The following is a 25,682-nucleotide window of genomic DNA, read 5'->3' as shown; positions in this document are numbered from 1 at the left end:
AAATTTCTTTCGAAGATGAGTTGGTACTTTTTTACTTATAATAACTATTTCAAAAAAAAAAATATTTTAACAATTTTACATAGCAATTCACAAAAACTCGAACCCATCACATCGCCACAACACATTTGGGATCTTCGTGTATACAGCCCTTAGTAGAACATCTTGAATCATCGAATTTCGAAGTTAGAAAGAATGTAAATGTGGCGGTTGATAGGTAAACAAAGATTTTGCCTAGAATTCATTTTCAGATAAAAAGTTTAAGCAAACAATTTGCCGGTGATGAAAAGTGCGTTAATAAAAAATATTTCGAAAAACATAGAGTAGATTAGAAATGGCGACCGTTAAAGTGAATAGCAACGGAAGCAAAACCTCAACGGATTCTGATAATCCAACTGAATTGCGGATTCTTTGTTTTGATCTTACCAACTACAATCGCACCACTCAATTCCTTTTGAGCTGTGCAGGTGTTTTTGTGCTATATCTTATATATGGGTATCTGCAGGAACTAATTTTTACGGTTGAAGGTTTTAAACCATATGGATGGTTTCTCACACTTGTACAATTCGGATATTACATTTGTTTCGGTGTAATTGAACGTGATTTAGAAACTAGACGTAGAGCTCAGCTACTACCAGGAGGTAGTGTTGAGACATCAGAGCGTCGTATACCAATGCGTACTTATTTTCTACTTGCCGCACTAACGCTCGGCACCATGGGGCTGTCTAATTCTAGTCTGGGCTATCTTAACTATCCCACACAGGTGATATTTAAATGTTGCAAATTGATACCAGTGTTGGTGGGCAGTATTTTGATACAAGGAAAGCGTTATGGGCCACTTGATTTTGCTGCCGCGTTCGCCATGTGCATTGGTCTGGCCTGGTTTACGCTAGCCGATTCGCAGGTCTCTCCGAATTTCGATCTCACCGGCGTCGCAATGATATCAGCGGCACTGCTTTGTGATGCAGCTATTGGAAATGTACAGGAAAAGGCAATGCGGGAACATCATGCATCCAGCAGTGAAGTTGTGCTTTATTCTTATGGATTAGGATTTATTTACCTATTGGTTATACTGATGGTAACCGGTAATTTTTTCAGCGGTTTCGCTTTCTGTCTTGAAGTAAGTTTTAGATTATTATTTTTTTTTTAAATAAAATAAATATATTTTATTCTCTTTTGTATTCTAGCACATTTTGGAAACTTTTGGCTATGGCTTCTTTTTCAGTTTATCCGGTTACCTTGGCATACAGTTTGTATTGGCTTTAGTGCGAAGCAGTGGCGCACCTGTAGCTGCAACCGTGACGACAGCAAGAAAAGCGGTAACGATTGCATTATCGTTTGCTTTCTTCAGCAAACCATTTACATGGCAGTAAGTTATAAAATACAAAGGTGTCAGAATATACATTTTACTTAAAAAATCATTTTCTTCTTGCAGATACCTGTGGTCGGGTATAATAGTGGTATTGGGCATATATTTGAATGTGTACAGCAAAAATCACAAAATAACTATGCGCGATTTTCAACAAAAGTTGAAATATGCGCTTAACGCTTTCCGAGGTTGGGAGCGATCTACAAGTCGCAAGTTCTTAGTAGAAGTTTAAACGTGTGAAATTTCTATATCTTGTACATTTAAAGGTACAATAAGTAAATTTGTAAATGTTTGTTACTATTACGATACCAAAATTAGTGTAATAATTGCAAGTAGTTTGATCTGACAACAACCACTTTTTAGCTGTAGTTTTGATTTTAGCCCGTAGTGAGTAATGTAAAATAATAATAAATAATTAAAATAATAGTTATATATGAAATTTATTAAAATATAAATTTTTCATACATATACACATGTATGTACTAGCAATCAATAAGCACCTTATTATGCTTTATTTAGTTGATATTTCACATAATTATGTATGAATGTACTATTTTTCTTATACTTGTAGTCTATAATGGGTGTAAATAAAAACAAAAATCCTTACAAATTAAATACATATATTTATTCTATGATAAAATTTAAAGTGCGATTGAAGTGCAATCAGCGTTGCTACTGCTCTAGATCAAATTCCATAACACGTTTAATGAAGTCCTTGCGTTCTTTTGCCGACGCGATTTGACCCACCATTTCGTCCAAAAATCTTTGCTGGTGATTGATTATGAATTTGTTGCAATGTATTATAGTAGCACCGACGTAGAGTGTATGAAATTTTGCTCGCACATCGCCAATCTACGTATTTGGACAAATTTTTATATTCTTTTTGTGCCACTTATGCCCTTGTACTCACCATAGTTATCAACGGCAACGTACTCGTCAACGTACGATGTGAGCGATGTAGGCATCTAATTATTGCTATTTTTGTGCGTTCATTACAGTATTTCACGCGAAAACCATGCTCCACAATCCCCAGTCCATAGTCGCCGTAGTACTTTTTTACGTTGCGCAGCACACATTTAGCTAGAACGGCATCGTCAATTTTTAATATATTCGCCGTTTTTTCCGGCACTATCCTGACAACTACATAACTGAAAATTGCTTATTATTTACATGTGTTTATAGGGGAATTCATTAATTATTTACCGATTTTTAATCCGCACCATTTTTGTTGGAAAATCACGTTTATTTGTTGATTTTCGAATATAAACATAAATCAGCTGTTCGTAGTTAAATAATGGTAGTTGCCAGATCTGAAATTACAAGAATCTTGCGACAAACTAAAATTTGACTTAAACCAAAAAATAAATGTGTACTTCAGTTGCACCGAAGAAAGAATGCCCTTCACAAACAACAAAGTTTCCATACAAGTACTTAATTCGATTTGAACTTTATGGTTACGATCTGATTTTTTTCGGAGATTGTAGCGTTGCCTTGAAAAAAATAAGTGCCAAATTTTTATTTGACGATATCATATCAAATAAAAGGAATGTTCTCAATAAGAACATGATGTTAAGCGTTCAGTTTGTATGGCAGCTATATGCTATAGTGGTTTGACATCGACGGTTTCGAGAAATAAGTAGCTTCTTGGGGTGAAACGGACGTGTGCAAATTTTCAGATCGATATCTCAAAAATTGAGAGACTTGTTCGCGTATAAATAGACAGACAGACGGACATTGCTAAATCGACTCAGCTTATTATTATATTTATATACATATTCTGCTGTAACCCGCCAGTCCAAAATTCTTCTAGTGGACAGCCAAGCGGCAATTAAGACTGCTATGTTACAGGAACGGATCCGGATTTTATCCGGCAAAGAACTGGCAACCCGGCAGCATTCCTCCAAATTACTTTAGGGATGTTTTCTGCCGCTACAACAACAACAAAGATGCTGTAAAGTTTTCGCGCAAGGTTTACTGTTAAGTTTGAAAATTGACGTGTACCGCATTATTTGAAATTACGACCGTTAATTTCTTTTATCTATAACATCTAGGATTCTCATGGAATGGAAACTGCATTTATATTTCATATATTCAAATAAAAGCTCTAACGTTTTGTAGACATGCCAGAGAACATAGCTATATACATATGTACATATGTCCGGAATTATTGTAATTAGACTCTTACGTTGCATTAGATTAGCAAAGCTGTGCACATTTAAATACTTGTACATACGTCCACAGCACTAGCTTGGAGAGCAATTTATGAGCTCAAAGTGTGATTAACTAATATTTTCAATTTATTTACGCTCTTGTCTACACTTCTTTTTTACCTACATAGAGCAGGTGCCACCTGCATTTCGTTCGAATACACTTTGAGCTCTGTGAATACTTACGGAGAAAACATTAGACTGTGGCAAATTCTGAAGTATTCTCTTTCAAGTCGAAATATAGAAACAAAACCCAATACATTAGCTAGTCTGCGATAATAAACATTACGAACTAGTTAGTCGATCTCTTTTATCAATATGTTTTAGCTTTAGTATTTTGTCGCAAATTTTTTGATTGATAATGCCAAAATAAAAAAAAAAACTACAACACGACAAGAGGCGTGTAGCAGCAGGTCAATCGAAAGCTAGAAGTACTCAACAGTTTCAGATTGCTGACGCCAGTCGCGGAGTTTAGTGGTGTATAACCGACGGAAATTATTAGTAAAAATTGTACCGGTTCAAAAAAAAACTTGTACCGGTTTAGTACTTAGCTCGCCATGACCGAAACGTTCTTTGTGGGTGTTGATATAGGCACTGGCAGTGCCCGTGCTGCACTGGTCGATTTGAAGGGAAAGGTGTTGAGGCAGTGTGTGAAACCAATAAACACTTGGAATCCCGAACGCGATTATTATGAACAATCATCCGAGGATATTTGGAGTGCAGTGTGTCATTGTGTGAAGGTGAGACGAAATTGAACGATGTTTGCAGCAAAAAATGAAAATATATAAGTTAGGTTTTAACACATACGAACACAGCTAAAAAAGAAAATTTAAGATTGATTAACTATTGGAAAATCCTCTAATTAGTTATTTAAACAGGATGCCGTTAACATTTGAATTTTTAAACACAAGATTAAACGCGGAAGGCATTTTTTCAACTTTTTTGAAATAAGATACATTAGTGTTACACCAATAATATTGTTTTGCCGATAAAGAATGAGTTTAACCTTCGTGCATAACCTTTAAGTGATTAAAGTGATTATAGGACGTCATAAACAATTGTTTACAAATTCAGTAGAGAAAATGTTGCATTCGTGGGATTTGTTGACAATTTAAAAGTGTAATAATAAAATAAAATGCACTATATAAATAAAATATAACATAAATTATAATGTTATTAAAAATTAAGCAATAGGTTTAAAAAAAAAATCATCAAGAGTAAAACGTAAGAAAGTAACTGAAATAATTAACTAAAACGTCCCAAATATATAACAGAACAAAAGCTATTATGTTTGCCACGAAGTTTGTAACACTCCGAAGGAAACGTCGGAAACGGATATACATATATAAGTAATGATCGGCATGACGATCGGAATCAAGTGCTTGCACGGAAAACTTTTTCAGTTGACGAGGTATCTTTACGAAATTTGGAACGGATCATTATCTAAGGCAACAATAAAGTATCCGAAGAAATTGTTCAGAACGAATCACTAGAGCATATTGCTGTCATACAAACTAAACGATCGAAATCAAGTCCTTCTAAGAAACCTTTTGTATTTGTGAGGGGTATTATAGCTTCGGTGAAACCAAAGTTAATGTTTTTTCTTGTATTTAATAATTTTTTTTCAAATGTATTGTATATTCATGAAAAAAATTTCTTAGGAAGTCACCAAAGACACCAAAAAGGAAAACATAAAAGCTATCTCTTTTGATGCCACCTGCTCCTTGGTGGTATTGGGCAAAAATGGTGAATCTCTCACTGTCAGTCGCACCGGCAAAAGCGAGCAGAATATCATATTGTGGATGGATCATCGTGCACATGCCGAAGCCACGCTTATTAATGCCACCAAACACGAGCTGCTGCAATATGTCGGCGGACAGGTGTCGCTGGAAATGGAAATACCGAAATTGTTGTGGTTAAAAAAGAATCTACAAAGTACATGGAGTAAAGTTTGGCGCGCCTTTGATCTGCCAGATTTCCTTACATGGCGCAGCACGGGCGTTGACACGCGCTCGCTGTGTTCAGTGGTTTGCAAATGGAATTACGATGCTATGAATATGCGTTGGAGCGCAGATTTTTTGAAGAAGATCGGTTTAGATGATTTATGTGCAAATGATTTTGAAATAATAGGGCAGCACATCTGTGAGCCGGGTTCGGCGGTGGGAGCAGGTAAATAAAAACTGATTGTAAAACCACGAATTTAAAATAATGCAAATTCACACTCACACACAACAGGTTTAACAGCTCAAGCTGCCAAAGAGCTATCGCTTTTGCCTGGCACGATCGTTGGCACCTCGCTAATAGACGCACACGCTGGTGCATTAGGTATGTTTGGTTGTCGTGCCGCTTTGGAAGGGAGCGATAAGCCACTGGAAGTAGCATTGGAAAATTTACAGGGCAAATTGGCGCTTATATGCGGCACATCTACATGTCACATGAGCTTGACACGCGCGCCTTGCCTAGCACATGGTGTGTGGGGTCCTTACCGTGGTGCCATATTGCCGAATTACTACCTCAATGAAGGTGGTCAGAGCGCTGCTGGCATATTATTGGATTTCATTGTAAAGTCGCATACACAATATGCCAACATACAAGCGAAATTGGGCAAAAATGAGTGAGTTTGCTTTTCCTACAATTTTTATATCCTAAACAGGGTATATTAAGTTTGCCACGAAGTTTGTAACACACCCAGCAGGAAACGTCGGAGACTGTATAAAGTATATATATAATATATAAACGTCTGTCTGTCCGTCGTTTGTATAACGCGAACTGGTATTTAGTTTCCCTGATACGCTGTCGGAATTTGTTGCCACCGCTGATATCGGACCATGAAATTTATTTCAGGAATGTTTTCTGCTGCTACAACAACAACAACCACTATAGCATAAAGCTGTCATTCAAACCGCACGAAATTTGGCATGGATTATTGTCTCCGACAACGGTACAAGAAATTGTTCAGATTGTATAACTCTAGCATATAGCTGCCATACAAACTGACCGATCATAATCAAAATAAAGAACTTTTTTTACCTTTTATTGCTATAAGAAATGCACATGTGAAGGGTATTATAAGTTAATACCGTACGTTTTTTAGGCACATATATCAATATTTAAATAATCTATTGGAGAAGATGCGTTCGGCACGTGGTTATGATGATATTTGCTTTTTGACCAAAGAATTGCATGTTTGGCCAGATTTTCATGGCAATCGTTCGCCTATTGCGGATCCCAATTTGCGCGGTATGGTAAGTATTAAATACTTTGTACTAATAAAATATGATTATTTATATACCTCCACCACATAAAAATATTACATTAATTACCGCCGTTTAATACAATTCAGATATCCGGCCTCAATATGAACGCCGATGAGGAGTCGTTGGCGCTATTATATTTGGCATTTGTACAAGCATTAGCAGTGAGTAACATCATTACTTATTGATAAACCTTAAAAAGCACTTGAACTCAATTTTTATGCTAATTCTTATCAATAGTATGGTACCCGTCACATTATTGATAATCTCGTCGAGAAATATAAACGTGTGGCTTACAGCAGTATGCTGTTTTGTGGTGGCCTAGCAAAGAATAGCGTTTATGTGCAAACACACGCTGATATCTGTCAATTAGCGGCTGTGATACCAGATGAACAGGAAATGGTATTGGTCGGCGCCGCCATGTTGGGCGCATGTGCAGCAAACGTTTATGGAAATTTGGAGGTGGATACTGAATTTTTATATATATATAACAGAAATTATGTTTAATACTGGTTTTTACTACAATTACGTTATGTTTGACATTTCAGGCTACTTCGAAGGAAATGGGCGGCACTGGTGTACTGTTAAAACCGAAAAAATCCACTGCGGACTATCACAATCGCAAATACCGTGTTTTTCTGCAAATGCTTGAAGATCAACGCAAATACAAACAAATAATGGAAAACTAAAAACCGTTATAATAAAAGATTAACCATTTCTTTGTTTTTATGCATTTATTGTACAATTTTTTTTTTTTTTTGATACTTAACCGCACATCATTTGTACCTTAATACCTTCCAAATAATTTATAAATTGTTACTATTCCATGAACTAATTAATTATTAAATAAATTAAGTTTTGTTTACATTTGTTGCATCAGAAGGCTTGTGCCCGCACTTAATGTACTACTTATTACTTTATTGCGGTGAATGCAATGCAGATTTTATGATGTGTATATACTAGTATGTAAGTATAAGCAACTTTTGTTTTGATTTTATATTAAGCGATAAAAGCAGCAGCTTTGGTCGCAATTTTACCACGGCAGACGGGGCAAGTAACACGAATCTTCTCGGAGCAGTCTTCACATATGCACACATGTCCACATGGCAGTATTATGACCTTTAAAAAAATATAAAAATCATAAACAATATAATTTTTTGTTTAAAAAAATTTAAACATAATTAAACAAAAAAGCATAAGGGACAGTCCTGTATAATATTTTAATTGTTTTTTTTTGACACACTCACTTCTTTGGGATTCGTTGAACACACCACACACAACTGCTCAGTGGTAAGATTTAGTGGACGTGTACGTGCGCGTCTCTCACGTCGCTCCTTCTCTAGAGTTTCTTTGATTTTTCGTTCATCACGTTCTTGCTTTTTTTTGTTGTACAGCTTACGTACTATATAACCAATTAATATAGCTGAGATTGTGCCACAGACAAAGATTTTAACGCTACAAAAAAGTATAATTAAAATATAAAATTACACAAAACAAGAAAAAACGTTAACTTCGACTAGACCGAAGCTATAAAACCCTTCAGAAATAAAAATTAATCTATATAAGAACTTGATTTTGATCGTTCAGTTTGTATTGCAGCTATATGCTAGAGATGCCGATATCGGTTCCGATAAATTAATCCGTTCAAAGGGTGAATAAGACTTGTGCAAAATTTCAGATCGATATCTCAAAAATTGAAGGACTCGTTTGCGTATATACAGACAGACAGACGGCGGACAGGCGGACGTAGCACAAATTACTGAGCTCGTCACGCTGGTCATTTATATAGATATTATATAGTCTCCGACGTTTCCATCTGGGTGTTGCAAACTGGGTGTGGCAAAGTTAATATACCCTGTTCAGGGTATAACATAAATCTTTTACTAGAATCACAAATACTTACAGCATGGATGATTTAGCCTCTTCGAATTTCTTAATCAATGTAGATTTGGTAGCTGTCGTTAGAAAGAGTGGACCCACCGGCGATGGTTGCAAACGTAACGTTTTACCATCCAACTCCAGTTCACCAATTGCTGTAATGAAACTACCATCGCGCAACACTTCCTCCGTTGTCTGCAAGCCTTTTTGTCGGACACCGGAGAAGAAGCCGAAAACATGATCGAAAAACGAAAGTGAAGAGGGTTCATAATTGTCATACACCACATCTAAATCTAGAACAGCAGCGCTTAATGCATCAATGATTTCAACGTTACTTTCGTTGTTGCGCAACTCAAAGGGCATTTCATTCGATGACACATGTATTAGTTTGCGTTGTTCCGTCCAGAAACCGGCAAAACCGCGAGTTACACGATGCTCACTAGAAGTTGTAAAGTTTTTAATTTTTCTGTTCAATAGTGTCTAAATATTTGTTATCACCTCAGTTTGATTACTTGCAGAACACCAGTTACGGATGGCGACATAACGCTGCGCATAGGCACACCAATAGGCGTGACCGTGCCGCGCACAACGGCATACGGTATCTTTTTGTCCTTCTGTGCACCCACATATTTCTTGAGATCACCATCTATCGCCAGTTGTGGGGCAGCCTGGAAAGCACAAAGCACATGCAATTTGTATGAAATTTGAAGCTTGCCATCAGCTGTTGACTGCTGAACTAACCTTGAGACAGTTCACATTTTTCTTGTAGCTGACATATTCTTTAACACATAGCCCTAATATTAGTAAATCAACACCAAGCGCAATTGATTCGTGCAGGAATTCCATGATTACTGCAGAAATTGTTTGATTTTTACGATGCTCCGAGGTATATTTACATTTTTTTACATGAAGTTGACAAAAAACTGATACGAATCAAGAAGAATGTTGCAATTGTGTGATAAATGATGTAAAGGAAAAATTGTCAGAAAAATGTCAATTTCGTAAGTGCTGCCAAATTTCATAATAAAACGAATGAAATGAAAATTTCAGTTTCCGCCAATTGTTTCCTTTTGCTTATTTGTTCGTTTTAAAATATTTCAATTTATATTTCGCGTAAAGCATGCATTGTGTGTTAAAATCGTTGGTTATATAAAAAACGCATTTTAATGCTACTGATAATTGAACAGAAATGTTAACAAAAGCCACATATTTCGGCTATTGGCTTGTGCAAATCTTCTACCAAAAATTTACTAACTTTCTTCGGACAATGATGAAAAGGTGTCTACGTTTAATTTGTGGGTAAATTAATATAATTAACTCATATCAATATCAAGTTTGAACCATGTACAATGTACAATGTACTACCGGCGGAAAAGTAAAAGACATGTCTTCGGAACGCGGAGAGAAAATAAATAAATTGTGTGTTTTGCGTTATAATTAAATTAAACCGAATGTCATTACCAGTAATACTTGTAAGGATTTTGTAGCTACTTGGTTCTGTTAATATATAACTGTATTTCGGAATACGTGAGGAAAATCATATAAGGCCAGTGCTGAAGTCTTTAACAATTGTAAAAAGTAAAAAAAAAATCATAGTAGGGTGAAACCCTTTAGAAAAGGGAAATAAATTAACAAAAATGAATGGATAAATAGCTTACGGGCGATCTGATGCCTGGAACATATGAAGCTAACTTTCCCCAACTTTCAGAAAATAGAATAGTTGTTTTTTAAGATAAAAAGAAAAATCCAACACCTTGGTTATTTGAATTAATTTACATAAAGTTTGAGGTTATGTGAAAAAAGTATGAACACGAAAATTGTAGATTTTTTTATCACCTACAACTTTGCCATACATCTTTTTTTTCCGGAAATCGAAATAAGCCGTTTTTAACCCTTAAAAATTCAACCACTCTTCCGCTTCCTCACCTCAGACCGAACAACATTTTTCTTCTTTTCATTCTTGGTATTTAACCTTCCTTTTCCAATAGGCCTACTATGATTTTTTTGTTTTAATAAATTAGCGACCTTGGTCTATATAAGGCATCTTCATTTTCATATTTACAAGGGAAACCTAGCATATATAGAACAAAATAGGTTATTATAACGTTTGTATTTGTAAAATATATATATATATATTATAAGTTTACTTAGTGTAAATATCAACTTTTGTAACTTCACCTACATATTTTCATTAAAAAACTATTAAATGGTCAGTTATTTGCTAAGCAAAGCGAAAAGAAATTTTGTTAAATGAACTTCGGTAATTATTCGTTACAGTACATGCGTCTTTATTAGAGCCATCTCGAAGCATTTCGGCAATATAAATATTTACTCCAACTTTCTAAAAACTTCTCACGCCAGCTTTGCTTTGAATTTACCGATAGCGTTTCAAAAACAAACAAGCCAAAAACAGAATGAGTCATTATACATATCTACATGCATATATTGTACATATGTATCTATATCATATCGACATGTATATATTTCTTAATAAGAATAAGATGGCATATAAGTATTTTATCAAGCTTTTATTTGTGATGCTTGCAAGAAGTTGCTTCAGAGTGGTAAAAAACTTCGTCGCAGCAGGATCGTTTAAAAAAAAATTACTTAGATCTCGAGAAGAAGTTCGAAAAGTTTTTAATCGCTTGTAACTAGTGTAACTAAAAGCAAAATATTGTGTGTGCTAAGCAATTGTAAAAAAACATTTTTAATATAAAAATAATAAAAGTTCTTCGCTTTTGAATAAAGGAAATTATGGGAATTTCTAGTACATATTCAGTGCTACTGGTAAGATGCATACGTGGCAAGAAAATATGGTATACGTAGATATGTACATATATAGTATATGTAAAAAAATTTATGTAAAAATCAAAAGAGGGTAGTTGAACAATTTTCTAAAAGTTGAAATACAGTTTTCCATTACCATTTTTTCGAATAATTATATAATATTTTTTTTGAACCAAAGTTCTGTAACAGTTTAACTCCAAGATCGGTAATTAAAGTCAGTGCCTAAAATACCCTTCACAAGCTCAAGTTCCTTTAAAAGACCTTGACTTTGATTGGTAAGTTGGTATGGTAGTTAAATGCTATAGTGGTGCGATCTAAACGATTTGTTCGGAAATTGTACGGAATGGATCCATGCCAAATTTCGTGAAGATATGGTGTCAAATAAAAAAAGTTCAATACAAGAACTTGATATCGATCGATTAGTTTGTATGGCAGCTATATAATATAGTGATTCGATATTGGTCCGACTCCGACAAATGAGCAGCTTCTTGGTGAGAAAAGGACTTGTGCAAAGTTACAGATCGATCCAGCTCATCACGCTGTTCATTTATGTATATACTTTATGGTATAGGGCCTCGGACGTTTCTTTCTAGGTGTTACGAGCTTCGTGGCTCTGTTCAGGGTATAATTAGCTTAAATATGGTCTGTATGTAGGCTTTTACAAGTCCCTTTTAAGTTTTAGAAGAACTGCTGTGTCTAGATAACTTGCAGATCCTCCGATCCTGTTCTACTGCAACGGAAAAACCATTTATTTTTGATAAAAATTTGTCGAAAAAGGCAAAGGCGAAGCTCTCAGTTATTTCGAGGGAACGTGAGTGCGATGTGGAAAGATATAAACTTTCTAATTTGTTAATTATGCATCAAAATCAGAGTGGTCTTGGATCCGGCTCCTTCAACAAACAAAACTGTTAAAGCTTTTCGTTGTATTCTTAGTTTTTAGAAACCCCTACAAACATATCAAAAACCAATAATTATCTCACTTTATAACTGAAAATTAATCATATTTTTTGTCTTCTTTACAGTTCTGCAGCCTTTTGTTGACTACATGGTTCACGTTGACTGTTTCGCAGATACAACCACGTGAGGCGAATACCTGTGAGAGTCGCCAGACTAGCGGAAATATTTGTGAATCATGTGAATTGTTGTCGACATGCGTGCGTAACTCCAGCGGTTGGATGATAATCCCCATTGAAATTTGTGACACCGCCAAGGGTTACTACTGCAACTCACGTCATGGCATGTGCAGCAATTCGACCGGACCGTGTCATCCCTTCGCCATGGATGGCAATTTTCCTTGCACATCGCAGGGTATTTTCCCCGATCCGTATGATTGTCAAAAATATCATATGTGTTACTTTGCGGGCGTCACTCTCGTGTCGGTGACACTAGAATGTTTCGGTAACAAGGCATTCAATGTGGCAACTGGTCAATGTACGGCAACACTGCAAGATCCCATCTGTTTGTTGCCGCAATTTCAATGCGACAAAGTTGGTGATGCTCATGCATGGCCGAATAGTCCAAATTTTTTCTACATTTGTCGTGCACTTTCGCAGCAAGATGAGCGTGTACTCTATCCATCGCTTTATCGGTGTTCTGATGGTGAGGTCTTCAATGGTTATGCCTGTCAACAGGGCAACATACAATTGGAAACAACGACAACAGCTCCCATAGCAGTAACAACAGTAGTAACGCTCAACGGTTCAGATACTGACAGTTCGTCAACGGCGACACCTGCCAGTGGCAGATGCTCGATGGCTGGTTTATCAGCCAATCCAAACGATTGTACTAGCTACTATTACTGTTCGGCTGTGAATGGTATCCAGAGCCAACGCAAATGTCCATCGGGTACTCATTTCAGTACTCAGTATGCATCTTGTGTCTTCGGTGCATGCAGTACGTAATTCTTTATACTTGTATTACACATGAATTTTTAAAAATTTGAAAAGTAAATAAAATAGAGGATTTGCTTAAAATGGTATTAAATTTTTTGGCGAGGCGATTTTTATATATACATAATGTAGGGATGGGACGGGACATTTATTATAGTCTCCTAACCTTGAATAGTAGCTTTCTCAAGTTTGGAGGATAAAAAGAGGTAGAACGGTGCTAAATCTGGAGAATACAGTGGATGGGACAGTAATTCGTAGTGGCGTGAGTGTAAGTACTGATACCTGATCTTCACCCCGATTTCCTACACCGAAACTCTTTCCAATGCCAACATCATCGCCGACATCTACTGAATCGCTATCCTCACCGACATCCCCTTCACCGAAACTACCTCCGACGCCAACATCATCACAGTCATCTTCTTTGTCCTCATCCTTTCTAACACTTGCTACACCGAGACCCTCCTCCAGCGACCACATCATCGCAGTCTTCATCTTCATCCCTATCTTCTCCAATATTTTCTAAACTTCTATTTTTTTTGTTTTTTTGATCTCATGGCATTATCATAAACTTCTCTTTAACTTTGGTGTGTACTCTTTCAACTCTCTATACTCTAGTTTCCATAAATAAAGGGTGTCCCAAAATTAACGTAATGAATTTTGTAAGCATGAAGCCACAGATCTTTAGTGAGTATACGCTGTAAACGACGCCGAATTGAGGTTCTTGGATTGTCATTGCTCTCACGCAGTGCTTCGATATTGTCATTTGAACGACTTGTTTTTGAACGTATCCAGTCTCCCGGAATTTTTCAATTAATTTCTTCACAGTTGACGAAGTTAAAACACTCTTCCGACTATATTTTGTATGAAATTTTCGAACAGCGCCAAGCTTTCATTATTTTTGAAATATTGTTCAATAATAAAGAAATGTTGTAATGCTTCATTTTTACTAACTGTCAGCTGTCGCTTTGTTTTTGTTTTTTTTGTTGGGGTGTCAACACTTACTACATAAATGGCGGCAAATTTAAGTCTTGCGTTAATTTTTGGACACCCTGTATTAAGAGATAATTTCTCTTACAACCGAATAATATCGAACGTTGTGCAATTGTCTCATCGGGCAATGTTTATCCGAGTAAAATCTGAGTTATAAAAAATTAATTAATATTTTTAATCGCAATAAAATGTACAATTCTTAATCTCGACAAGTGTTCAGATAAAATTATTCATTTAATTTAATTTGCCATAAAAGCGACTAAAAATCTACGAATTAGTTTAGAGCGTTACTAGCTTGAGCATACACCACAGTTGGAATCGTACAAAATGGCTTACACTTCCTTCGCAAAATTTTGGATTTCGGTAAGTGGTTTTTTTTTTATTCAACTATCAATTAAATGTTAAGAAATATAAACGTTTCCTTTTTACAGTTCTTATTTATAGTTTGTACCACTACTTTAACACAGGCGTGGTTTTTACCTCAAGGTTATGGCTCTAGCGATTTCGGCTTCAATGGTTTTATCTTTAATGGTTTGGGCTTAGCCACCACATCCGAATTTAAATGCCGAAGGGTCGGTCGCTATCCCGATCCATACGACTGCCGTAATTTTTATGATTGCTACAGTAGTGGTACATATAACCGCTATAGATGCGGCCCCTTTAAACGGTATTCGGTTAATCGGCAAGGGTGTATAAACGCCTCCAGCGTAGCTTGCTATAATCTGGCTTTTAGTTGCTCTTCTACCGGTGATATGGGTGCATGGCCTGGTGATGCAAGTATATTCTATATCTGTGAGGTTAGTGGTACCAGTGGAAGATTAGTACCTTCGCTATTAAGATGCCCCCAAGGTTTGTTATTCAATGGCGAAATTTGTGCATAATTTGGTGGAAGATATTATTTGTGTCAGATTTGTTGTACCTGTAGTGGATGCAAATAAAATCTAAATCTATGAATTTTAACGAATATGATTCTTAACACTTGCTAATATTAATTTAATCAATAAAAAATATTTAAGGACCAGTTTTTCAGTGCCAGCAGTATTTTGAACTTTGATATTATTTTCCGAGGTTCGCTCGACCAGTATTCAATCCATTTGACATGTCGTTCCTGCTCTTCCGTAGGTCAGCCTGCGAATCATTTGTAGATCATTTAAAGTACAGAACGGTGTGAAGGACATTTGCCACCTGATCGTTCATTGATTTGCTGCCATCAAAAAGATTACAAAAGGCAGAGGACGATACTTGGAGATCTCTCATTGGTTATTTTTATTAAAGTCAGAGTTTTGAGCAAGATCTACAAGTATGTAATTTTTTTATGTTACATATAGTTCAAAAGATCAAAATTCTAAACGATGTAAAAATGAGTAAGCGCTATAGTAACCAAAGTACGTTCCTATATAACGGTATTGCTGAAGTCTGGCCAAGGTAATCACTCTCTAGAAAATAATTACAGAACAAAGTAAACTATTAACTCAAGATTTAATAAACATATCAAAACAGACCTAGTACAAATTAGTTTAGGTTAGATTGTCAGCGAGATATTTTAGTCTTAGTCTAGCAAAAGCTGGGCAATAAGATATTTAGCCGCACTCCGTGTGAGCCCATTGGATGGTGTCAAAACATATACAATTGCAGAGAGATAAAATTTGCTAAAAGCAAGTAGTTTAGAAGATCTCTTACGTTCCACACTGGGCCATAAGGATCTCGCAGCTGCACAAGTTCTGATTGTTGATTGTTCCAGCGCTATACCGCAAGAGAACTATGGAGTACTTAATTTTTCCTAAATAAGGCTACAAAATTCTGCTAAAAACTTTGTCCCGAAAGTGATCTAAATACCTTCATATCTTCTCTTCGCCTATAAATAACAAAAGTGAGGACCTCTGCCATTCCGTTCGTATATAACCGTTATTATCCGAGATATCTTACTAAAATTCCGTGCGACTGTTTCGACCTACAGTATAACGTCATACTTATATTGTACTTTAACTTCCGTTTTCAATTAAATCAATTAAAAGTTTCGACGATTTTATATTTGATATGATTTTATTTGATATCAAAAATGTATGAAATCGATTCATATCGCCAATATTCTTTATAATAAATACAAATATTATCAAAACTCCTTAAATATTTATTTTAAATAATATTAATAAAATATTTTTCAGTAAATATGGTAAAAAATGTCCAGAGCGTCATTTAGAACGCTAAAAGTAAAATGGGGAAAATTGTGCGAAAATATAGAGAACAGCCATTAGAAAACTAGAAATGTGCTCAAAATCAAATTATAATACATTTGTTTAAGAAAGTCTAGAAAAAGTGAATGCCTTAATAAATAGACGGACATAATTTGTAAACTCAAAAACAAAAAAACACATTTTTTTAAAACTTCAAACAATTCATTTAAAACTACCATCTCACCGCGACCCTTAGTCATTACATTCGCGCACTACGGGATGCAGAACAATCGATGCACCATTGCAACCCGTTCGTTCCGATATGAAATCATGGAAATTGCTTTCCAAAGCCCACATGAAGCGCCTATGGCCGGGCAGCACCTGAAGTTTTAAAATGATAAAAATACATAATTTAATATTTACGCCACCAAATCGCTACTTTAATTACTACCAACCTGTGTCGACAGCCGACAATCACCGCCATGTTGTACATCTTTTAAATTGGCTGATTTGAAGCAAGTCTCCGAGTTCCACATATATATGTCGTTTTCACCCTTGTAACGGAAGAACAAATTCGTGCCACCATCGGCGCCGAGCAGCACCATTTGCTTGCCATAAGGCTTGGCGCCCACATCGACAATCGAACCGGCACCCTGTCCAACACGCAAATACTGTCCACGTATGGAGTACAGACGCGGTGAGCTAAGATACGTGAAGTACAGTGTCGATGTGCCATCCGGTGTGGCGGTGAGCGCCATATAAAGCACATCGGTGGTAGTAGGTGCAGTGGCTTTGGGTAAAACGATGCGATACGATTTGTCGCCGGCTATATCGTAGACGAGTATGCTGCGTGCTCCGGCGTCGGCAACATACACGAACGGCTTGTTGTCCTTGGAGTAGTCCACCACTATGAACTGCAAGCGGGACTCAGCCGTTACGAGATCACTCAGGTCGATGATCTTTACTACTTTGTTGTCAGCCGTGTTGATTGCTACAATTTTTGGTCCACAACGGCGTATCGGTTGTTCCAATGTGTTCACAAGTCCCACGTCCAAAGCCCAGAGGAGACCCTGCAATAAGATAAAATTTAGAAAAAAATTAATATGTTACACTTATTATTAAGTTGAGTTAGCTCAGATAAAAGGTAGTAATATATTGTTTTACTTTTGGTAGAATCTTTTCATTATATATTTTGATTTTATTAAGACATCAAAATATCTGCCCTGAGGAATGCATCATGACTCGATTGCGATCTTATAAAAGATATTTGACGAGGGCGCGTCATCTCTGGAGCTCGATGCGTAGAACAAATATAAGTCGGTTCGGAATAATATGAACTATGAAATATTTAGATCTAAAAGACAGTATTCGTATTTGTGGTATTTGTTTTGTAGGTATGAAATGATCTTTATTTTCTTCTTGTCTAATATTCTGGTTAATCTGGTCCATGTTGTATTTATAATCTCTTCAGTATCATCATTAGTGTTTCCGAACATATCGTAAAGATCCAGATGTTACAAACCTCAGTACAGTCGGATTACCTTTTCATTTATGAGTTCGCAGATTCATTCAGCTGCCTTTCTCAATAAATTATATATACACTTTGAAGATGTTAATATATTGATATAATTAAACAATCAAGACGCTATTAGACAGGAAGGATTGAGAATGAGGAATCAGTAGTATACAACGACTTTGTCCAAAAAGTCTGGTTTGCAGAAAAAACAATTCACGCAAAATGAACTAGACGCCTATTTTGAAAGCCTCGAAGCTTAATCATACGAACCAGGATCGAAATGGTGACGGACCGTTACAACAAATGCATTACTCTAGATGAAGATTCAGTCAAAGAATAAAGCGAAATTCCCTTTAAAAAACGTTCTTTGATTGTTAGGTCAAATACAATTGTTTTCACCCATGTCGTATTTGTTACAATGTGCTTGAGACCCAGTAAAATGCAAATCAGAGGATTTTTGGTTCTTCATAACCAAACAATAGTGCGAATTCTTAATGATATTGCAGTGAAACAGGCTTTGTTTATAAGGAAATGTCGGCCCCTATAAAGTATATAAATGACCCTATAAAGTATATAAATAATCAGCGTGACAAGCAGAGTCGATTTAGTCATATCCGTAGTCTCTCATTTTTTGAGTTATCCATCTGAAATTTTGTACACGTTTTTTTTTCTCGAAGAAGTTGCTCATTTGTCGGAACCGCCGATCTCGGTCTAGCTGCCATACAAACTGACCGATAAAATCAAGTTCTTGCATAGAAAATTTTTTTATTTAGCAAGATATCATAATGAAATTCAACTTGGATTATTTTCCAAAACAGGGGTATAATTTTCAAAGAAATTGTTTAGATCGCACTTTTATAAAATATAGTTGTCATACAAACTGAGCGATCAAACTCAAGTCCTTGTATGGAAAACTTTTTTTTTTGACAAGATATCTTCACGAAATTTGACGTGTATTCTTTTCCGAAGCAGAGGTATAACTTTCAAAGAAACTGTTCAGATCGAACTTTTATATCATATAGGTGTCGTAAAAACTGACCGATCAAACTCAAGTTCTTGTATGGAAAACTTTTTTATTTGACAAAATATTTTATAGGTTATAAGAAATGCACCTGTAAATGATAATTTAGCTTCGGTGCAACCGAAGTAACGGTATTTTCTTGTTATATATATTATTTATGTACAGTGCATTCATGTCAAATTCATTTTCGAATTCACAAATAATTCCATTGGCACCTCTAAAATCGACAAAAATATTTTCTTAATTATTTTTCCAATATTCAAAGTTATAAATTTGGTCATAATGCTTTAAACGTGTACAAATACAAACGAGCATACACACACACATACAACTATATTTGTGCTTGTATAACCCACTATTGCTTGCATTCATATTATACATTTTCGCATATTTTGTCATAATATAATATATTTGTGTGAAGTTTCCACGCTCATATAATAATATTTGTGCATTTTCCACACCGAATGCTGACATTTGGTCGAACGTCAGTCCATTTTAATGTCGCCTGCTGTTGTCGCTGGCGTTGTGGCCAAATGGCTGCATACAGTTAACGAGCAGCGAATTATGAACACCACACCCACACACCCCGCTATGATTTACGGGCAATGCAGTGTGCCGAAATATAGCTGCATGCTGACATACAAACACACACAGGCATACATACTTGTATATACATATGGATGTACTTGAAGTTGTTTATGCATAATATTATGCGCCGAAATTGCATATAACTGAATTGAACATTTTTGCCTCCGCAATTTCGTTGTCAGCAATCTGAATATTTTACGTAATTGTCAGAAGTAGTTGTAGCAATTTTAAATTAGCACAATTTTCAAACCCAGCGGATTGCGCATTTTTTACGGGGTAATGCCGTACCCAGTGGTCTATTTTGGGAATTGAATTAAATTTATGTACTATATGAAAAATAAAATTTAAATAATGAATAAATGCATTAAAACTGTTGTAAGATATTGCACAGGAGTATAATAGTTTTGTGCACTTTATGTAAGCTACGACTGCTTTCAGACAAGAATTCTTTTTGTCTCTCAGTATCGGCAAATTCTCTTTTAGTGTCACCCATTTCGTTCACACGTGCGACAATTTGAGTATTTCTTTTAGATTATGCATATTTGCATAGTATAAACAAAAAACTAATAATAAATTTCAAATTTCCGAATATAATGTAAATGTTCATTTGAAACCGAGCGTTAAAAAGAACAAGTTACGAACAAGAAAGCAAAGCGTGCCACCCGAGCATAAGCGGCACGGTACCTTCGTTTTTCGTCGTCGTCCCCTCGCCAACAAAAACCGGTTTAGTCGACAAAAGGAGTCGTCGATCATTATTTTTCCAATTGGTAGCTTTAGTAATCTGTAACCGGCGTTGTATGAGTAGAATCGGGTTAAGATGTATGACTTTAAAAAGATAAGATTTTGTACTAAAAAAACGTCTCAGACAACTTTTGAAGCGGATGGTTCCCGGTGATGAAAAGTGGGTCATTCATGACTACGCCAAGCAAAACCGATCATGGTCGAATAGCCATGTGCCGACGCCAACGGTGGTCATACCAGGACTGACGATCGAGGAGGTTTTGCTATGAGTTTAAAGGGCTTTACAGGGAATCATCTATTTTCAGATGTTCTCAAACGACCAAACTTTTACAACGGACCTGTACTGTGAACAATTGCATTGTCTATCTGTTCCTGTCTATGGCAAATGATTTGGTTTCTAAAAAAAACTCGCCTCAACAAAAAAAAGAAAGCTTGTGAAAATCGAATGTCCTAGGTTTTTGTCAATGGGGGCGAGGGTTTTTATGAGAGTGGCATATGAAAATACCTTATAAGTGACAAACAATCATCGAACAAAACGGTGTAAATTTCACCTAACTCGGATAATTCTAACTATGCTAAATAAAAACGTTCATAGAAAAATGGAATTTTTACTAGATCTACTATATAAAGTAAGGTTATTCGAAAATAGTTCTAATATATTCGAATATACAAACATGAAGAACTCCCAAAAGGTGGGCTTAGCTCTACGCTCAAATAGATTTGATGTAATTATCCCCTAAGCTACTTAAATTATCCCAACTTAATGTGTGATATTCATTAACTCATACTATGAAAGTTGCCAATTTGGTTTTGTGAGTTAACATGTGACAAGGAATAAAACATGGCTCTATAATATCACCACGGAATCCAATCGTCAAACATCTGAGACGCTGGAAAAGTTATGCAGCACATTTTTGTGGTTGCACGGCTTTCTAATAACGGAGAAGCTACTTATATTGTAGCAAAACTTCAATATCTTAGTCCATATTACTATTTGGTTAACAGTCAAGAAACGAGTCTGCTTTTGTGGTCAATTTAAAAGATACAAGATAATACCGAACGATTGCATTCCTCTGTCATTCTTAACTTTATGTATGTACATATGTATGAAAACATGAAATTTTACTAGGAGCCTTGGATGGTATGAAATTTTCTCCTAAATCAAATATTTAAATTGTACAAGTAAACGACATCACAAATACATATGTATGTATATACGCAAAACTAATTGCACTGAAAAGTAAATATATGCTCTGCATATACGACACAAATATTTCATTATAAAATAAACTTTCGCTTTTGATTTCAGCAAATCTGTCAATGACTGCTAAAATCTACTTATTGCACTTAGTGACTGAAAAGTGGCAGACCGACGATGTGAATGAAATTCGAAGCTTTATATTTTAACTGCAATTTTTTACTGTCAATTTACCTATCTATAAACATACAGACTAACATACTTTTACATATGTACATATATAAATGTATGTTTGCATAAGTGAACGTGCTTGTAGTGCATTTGGGTGACTGAACTAAATTGAAATGAAATGGATACAAAACAAAAAAACAAAAAAACATAAACAAGTAATTCGATAAAGTTCAATACGAAAAGTATTCTACTGAGAAAAACGTCTAAGGAAACAGAACATAAAGTAAAATAAAAAGAGTAAATATGTAACTAAGTAAAATAAATAGTATTAATATGTTGGCGTTTAGGTATATATGTTAAATGTATATTCGTGTCAAAGTGTGTTCTTATTGATTTTAGTGATACTTGGTGCTAGCTGTTTGTTTACCGATATTTTTAATGTGTCAGTTACAGTCAAAATATTGCTGTTACTGCACAAAATCTTTTAAAAAGCACGTCGGTCCGATTATTATTTATAATAATTATTATTATTTTTATTTTTAAGTAAACATCATGACTAAAATGTAAAAATTTAAATGTAAATAATATTAAAATTAAATAAAATAAGTAAAAAAAATAAATTATAAAATAAGATAAATAAAAAAAAAAAATAATAAAATAAAATGAAGTAAACTAAAATAAGATAAAATAAAATAAATGAACTAAAATAAAATAAAAAATTAAAATGATATAAAATAAAATGAAGTAAAATAAAATAAAATAAAATAAAATAGGTAAAAAAAAAATAATTAAAATAAAATAAATTAAAATGGAATAAACTAAAATTAGATAAAATAAAATAAAATAAATGAAGTAAAATAAAATAATAAATTAAAATAAAATAAAATAAGTAAAAAAAAAATATAATAAATTAAAATGAAATAAACTAAATTAAAATGAAATAAAAAAGTAAAAGAAAATAAATTAAAACAAAAAAAATAAAAAAAATAAAACAAATTAAAATAAAGTAAAAAAAAATATACCCTTCACAAATACAAAGGTTTCTTACAAGAACTGGATTCCGATCTTATTTCGTGAATATACCTCGTCAAATAAAAAGCCTGTACATGCATATATGTTAACGTTGTCTTTCTTGTTATTGTATTCAAAAAGAAGTTGATTTATGTAAATAGTGATAATGGGAAAGTTTTGCTTTTTCTATGCAAAGCGCTTCGACTGCGCTAGCAGAGCATATGCCTCTTGGCCACTAAATTCAGACACATACACACACACACACATAGAACAAAAATAGTTACATGACTGCGATAAGAGCATACCCCAGTGACAGGCGCATCAGACCTTTTTGCATTAAACTAATTCTCGCACAACTTTTAAACTGAATATTTTTTTTTTTAGTAGTGGCCGAGCGTGTTTCTTCTATTCGCATACGCAATAGCTTCCAGCGGCAAAACAAAAAAAAAAAAAAAACTTTGCAATTGTAATGTCAGATGCTATCGCCGTATTATGTGGCATGCTGACTGACCCTGCTCACCGCCATGCCAACGGCTGTGACCTTGTCTGCAACGTCAAGGCGACAACATATAATTTAATATTGGTAGCCAGAGCACAGCACGCACACATACGCACACATACAAGTTGTCAGTTTATACATATATAATATGTTATGTATATATGTGTGTGTATGTGTTGCATATGCTAGTTATTTGCTATAAATTAAATATTCACTAAATATGGCAGATAAGATAACTAACTAGATTTATTACCCCGAAGGGCTCTTGGCTCCAGCATATCGCGCATCGGCGATAATACCCTGGACACAAGCGAACTTGGTTTGTGGGTATGCACTTACATTGGGATCCACAGCGATGTCGACGACGGACTGCAACGCCTGACAATTGCCTTCCTCCTGTATGGCCCAGCACGGATATGGCGCAATCTTGGCCACACACTGACCCCGCTTCAATTGCACGCGACCCAATGTAAATGGCACACCCTGTTTATAGCGCGGTAGTGCCACAAAGGCGTCATCACGTCGCAGTTGGGCGCGCGTCACGATCACATTGCGCGGCACATACCGACCGGATTGGACGTAAATGCTCTTGGTCGACTCGCAAGGCCACTGCAGGTTGTTGCCGCTCAGCTGGAAGGTGAGTGCAGCCAATGGATTTTTATCGCACTTACTCACATACTTGTTGCTGTGGTGGCCGTAGCTGTCATAGTCAGCAGCAGCGGTGTCGGCTACGTCAGCAGGGTCATCGTGCAAATCAGCGGAGTAGGCGGCGCTAGCCGGTGTGGGCCGGAGTAGGGTGGCAAGTGTGGCAGCAAAGAGTATTAGCGGGATTTGTTGTTGTAGGTTGGTGTGCAGCTGCAGTTGCATTGTGTCTGTTGGCGTGTGTGTGACCCTCGAGGGTATTACGTATTTCCTGTTGTTGTTGTTGTTGCTACACTTGCTCGGTGCAGTTAATTTATTGGTAATTCTTCTCGCGTTTTAAAAGCTATTTTATCACCGATTTTCATGAACTGCTCACTTAGACTATTTGCTCGTATTCGCACCTTCGCCTTATTTATTCAGTGGAACTGCCGGCAGCGTTAGCAACAGTGCAGCATTTAAAGTATTCGTGCTACGGAGTTATTTGTTGTGCTCACGTTCGTGCAACAAAATAATAATAATAAGTAGTAATAATAAAAAAATGTAAAAGTAGTGTTATTCCGCACACTGGCTGCACGTATTTTTCACAAATGTTTGTTTAATTTCTTTTTGTTTTTGTTTTTGCTTTCATTTATTTTTTTTCTTCTTCTTGTTAATGTTTATTTTAAAGTTCTGCAAAATGTCGCACAGTAGTTAATTTTATTTCACAGTTTGATAAATTTTAAAGCACGCTCCAAACAAACTACAATTTTTGAAATTTATGAATAGAAATTTTGAGGTTAGGTAAGGGTATACCAAATTTGACCCAGCCTGACAAAAAACAAGAAAAATTGTTTACTTTGGCCGCACCGAAATCATAATATATATACTGATAATTTATATATATATTGTATATAATACATATATATATATATATACATAATATAGAATCTCCGACGTTTCCTTTCGGGTCTTACAAACTTTGAGACATTTTTAATATACTTTGTTTAAGGGGGGGGGGGGGGAGGGAGGGGTAGGTAGATTTTCACGTATTTTTATATTAATCTTAATTATCGCCTTCAAAATAGGCTCCTGAGCCAAATAAAAACATGCCGACGCTTAATTCAACTATCCACACACTTTCTATAAGCCTCGACAGTGATGGCCTTCAAGACCTTCAGCAAATTTTTGTTCTTTTGGGTTTGGTTAATTTTTGGAGCGCCATCCACGTTACGGCACCAGTACGACGTCGTTTTTGCAAAAGATTCAGGTATTTAGCAGGAGTCTAACATTGACACCTTTCATATCCAAAACATTAACCAAAATGTTTTGAGTTGAACGATGAGAGATGTTGAGATCCTCTGCTATCTCTATGACGCCAACACAACAATCTGCAAGCGCTGTTGCTTTAACTTTTTCGATGTTATCGTTAACAGATGTGGATAGACGACTCGCATGAGACGAGTTTTCAATGACTTCACGACCTTCACTGAATGCCTTGGGCCACCCAAATACTTGTGTTCATGGTAAGATAGAGTCCGTACGATCCATCTGCAACATTTTCAGTGAATCCGTAGCTGTGATTCCATTGAAAATATAAAATTTCAAGCAAGCTCTTCGTTAAATTTTTTCTATGGTAAAAGTCTTTCAGATATTTCCATTTCTTTCAAAATAAAAATATTGTTAGAAAATTGAAATTTTTGTTAATTCTACCAAATCTCCGTGTAATCCTTATTAGACTCATGTTTTAATAACAAAAAAATGATTGCTCTTT

General features: G+C 35.5%; 6 protein-coding genes and 1 long non-coding RNA gene across 7 annotated transcripts; 4 read left to right on the top strand and 3 right to left on the bottom strand.

Annotated features, from left to right (window-relative positions):
* Positions 1–177: 177 nt before the first annotated feature.
* Positions 178–1,981, top strand: Papst2 (PAPS transporter 2). The gene is made up of 3 exons (XM_014247469.3): positions 178–1,117; positions 1,185–1,366; positions 1,433–1,981. Exons 1-3 carry the CDS (start codon positions 332–334, stop codon positions 1,596–1,598), a joined length of 1,134 nt encoding a protein of 377 aa, XP_014102944.2. The 5' UTR covers positions 178–331; the 3' UTR covers positions 1,599–1,981.
* Positions 1,970–2,685, bottom strand: Pop5 (POP5 ribonuclease P/MRP subunit). Its single transcript, XM_014247470.3, has 3 exons — positions 2,570–2,685; positions 2,277–2,514; positions 1,970–2,218 (listed from the first exon to the last, which is right to left on the bottom strand). The coding sequence occupies exons 1-3, from the start codon at positions 2,587–2,589 to the stop codon at positions 2,039–2,041; spliced, it is 438 nt and encodes a 145-aa protein (XP_014102945.1). The 5' UTR covers positions 2,590–2,685; the 3' UTR covers positions 1,970–2,038.
* Positions 2,686–3,845: 1,160 nt separating this feature from the next.
* On the top strand, positions 3,846–7,723 carry LOC106627474 (FGGY carbohydrate kinase domain-containing protein). The gene is made up of 7 exons (XM_014247609.3): positions 3,846–4,313; positions 5,235–5,742; positions 5,809–6,187; positions 6,668–6,818; positions 6,917–6,991; positions 7,068–7,289; positions 7,376–7,723. Exons 1-7 carry the CDS (start codon positions 4,131–4,133, stop codon positions 7,514–7,516), a joined length of 1,659 nt encoding a protein of 552 aa, XP_014103084.2. The 5' UTR covers positions 3,846–4,130; the 3' UTR covers positions 7,517–7,723.
* Mul1 (Mitochondrial E3 ubiquitin protein ligase 1) lies at positions 7,543–9,667 on the bottom strand. Its single transcript, XM_014247610.3, has 5 exons — positions 9,447–9,667; positions 9,204–9,373; positions 8,731–9,144; positions 8,075–8,282; positions 7,543–7,946 (listed from the first exon to the last, which is right to left on the bottom strand). The coding sequence occupies exons 1-5, from the start codon at positions 9,549–9,551 to the stop codon at positions 7,827–7,829; spliced, it is 1,017 nt and encodes a 338-aa protein (XP_014103085.1). The 5' UTR covers positions 9,552–9,667; the 3' UTR covers positions 7,543–7,826.
* Positions 9,668–11,231: 1,564 nt separating this feature from the next.
* On the top strand, positions 11,232–13,465 carry LOC106627421 (uncharacterized). The gene is made up of 2 exons (XM_014247518.3): positions 11,232–11,492; positions 12,515–13,465. The coding sequence occupies exons 1-2, from the start codon at positions 11,460–11,462 to the stop codon at positions 13,391–13,393; spliced, it is 912 nt and encodes a 303-aa protein (XP_014102993.2). The 5' UTR covers positions 11,232–11,459; the 3' UTR covers positions 13,394–13,465.
* Positions 13,466–14,061: 596 nt separating this feature from the next.
* Positions 14,062–15,335, top strand: LOC106627351 (uncharacterized). Its single transcript, XR_011396944.1, has 2 exons — positions 14,062–14,734; positions 14,803–15,335. It is a non-coding gene; the product is annotated as an uncharacterized lncRNA (long non-coding RNA).
* Positions 15,336–16,498: 1,163 nt separating this feature from the next.
* yellow-g (L-dopachrome tautomerase yellow-g) lies at positions 16,499–24,349 on the bottom strand. Its single transcript, XM_014247444.3, has 3 exons — positions 23,630–24,349; positions 17,001–17,615; positions 16,499–16,926 (listed from the first exon to the last, which is right to left on the bottom strand). The coding sequence occupies exons 1-3, from the start codon at positions 24,155–24,157 to the stop codon at positions 16,798–16,800; spliced, it is 1,272 nt and encodes a 423-aa protein (XP_014102919.1). The 5' UTR covers positions 24,158–24,349; the 3' UTR covers positions 16,499–16,797.
* Positions 24,350–25,682: the final 1,333 nt, after the last annotated feature.

The sequence above is a fragment of the Bactrocera oleae genome, chromosome 6, assembly GCF_042242935.1.
Source record: "Bactrocera oleae isolate idBacOlea1 chromosome 6, idBacOlea1, whole genome shotgun sequence".
In the NCBI taxonomy this organism is placed as follows: domain Eukaryota; kingdom Metazoa; phylum Arthropoda; class Insecta; order Diptera; family Tephritidae; genus Bactrocera; species Bactrocera oleae.
This window is presented reverse-complemented; position numbering and strand designations above follow the sequence as displayed.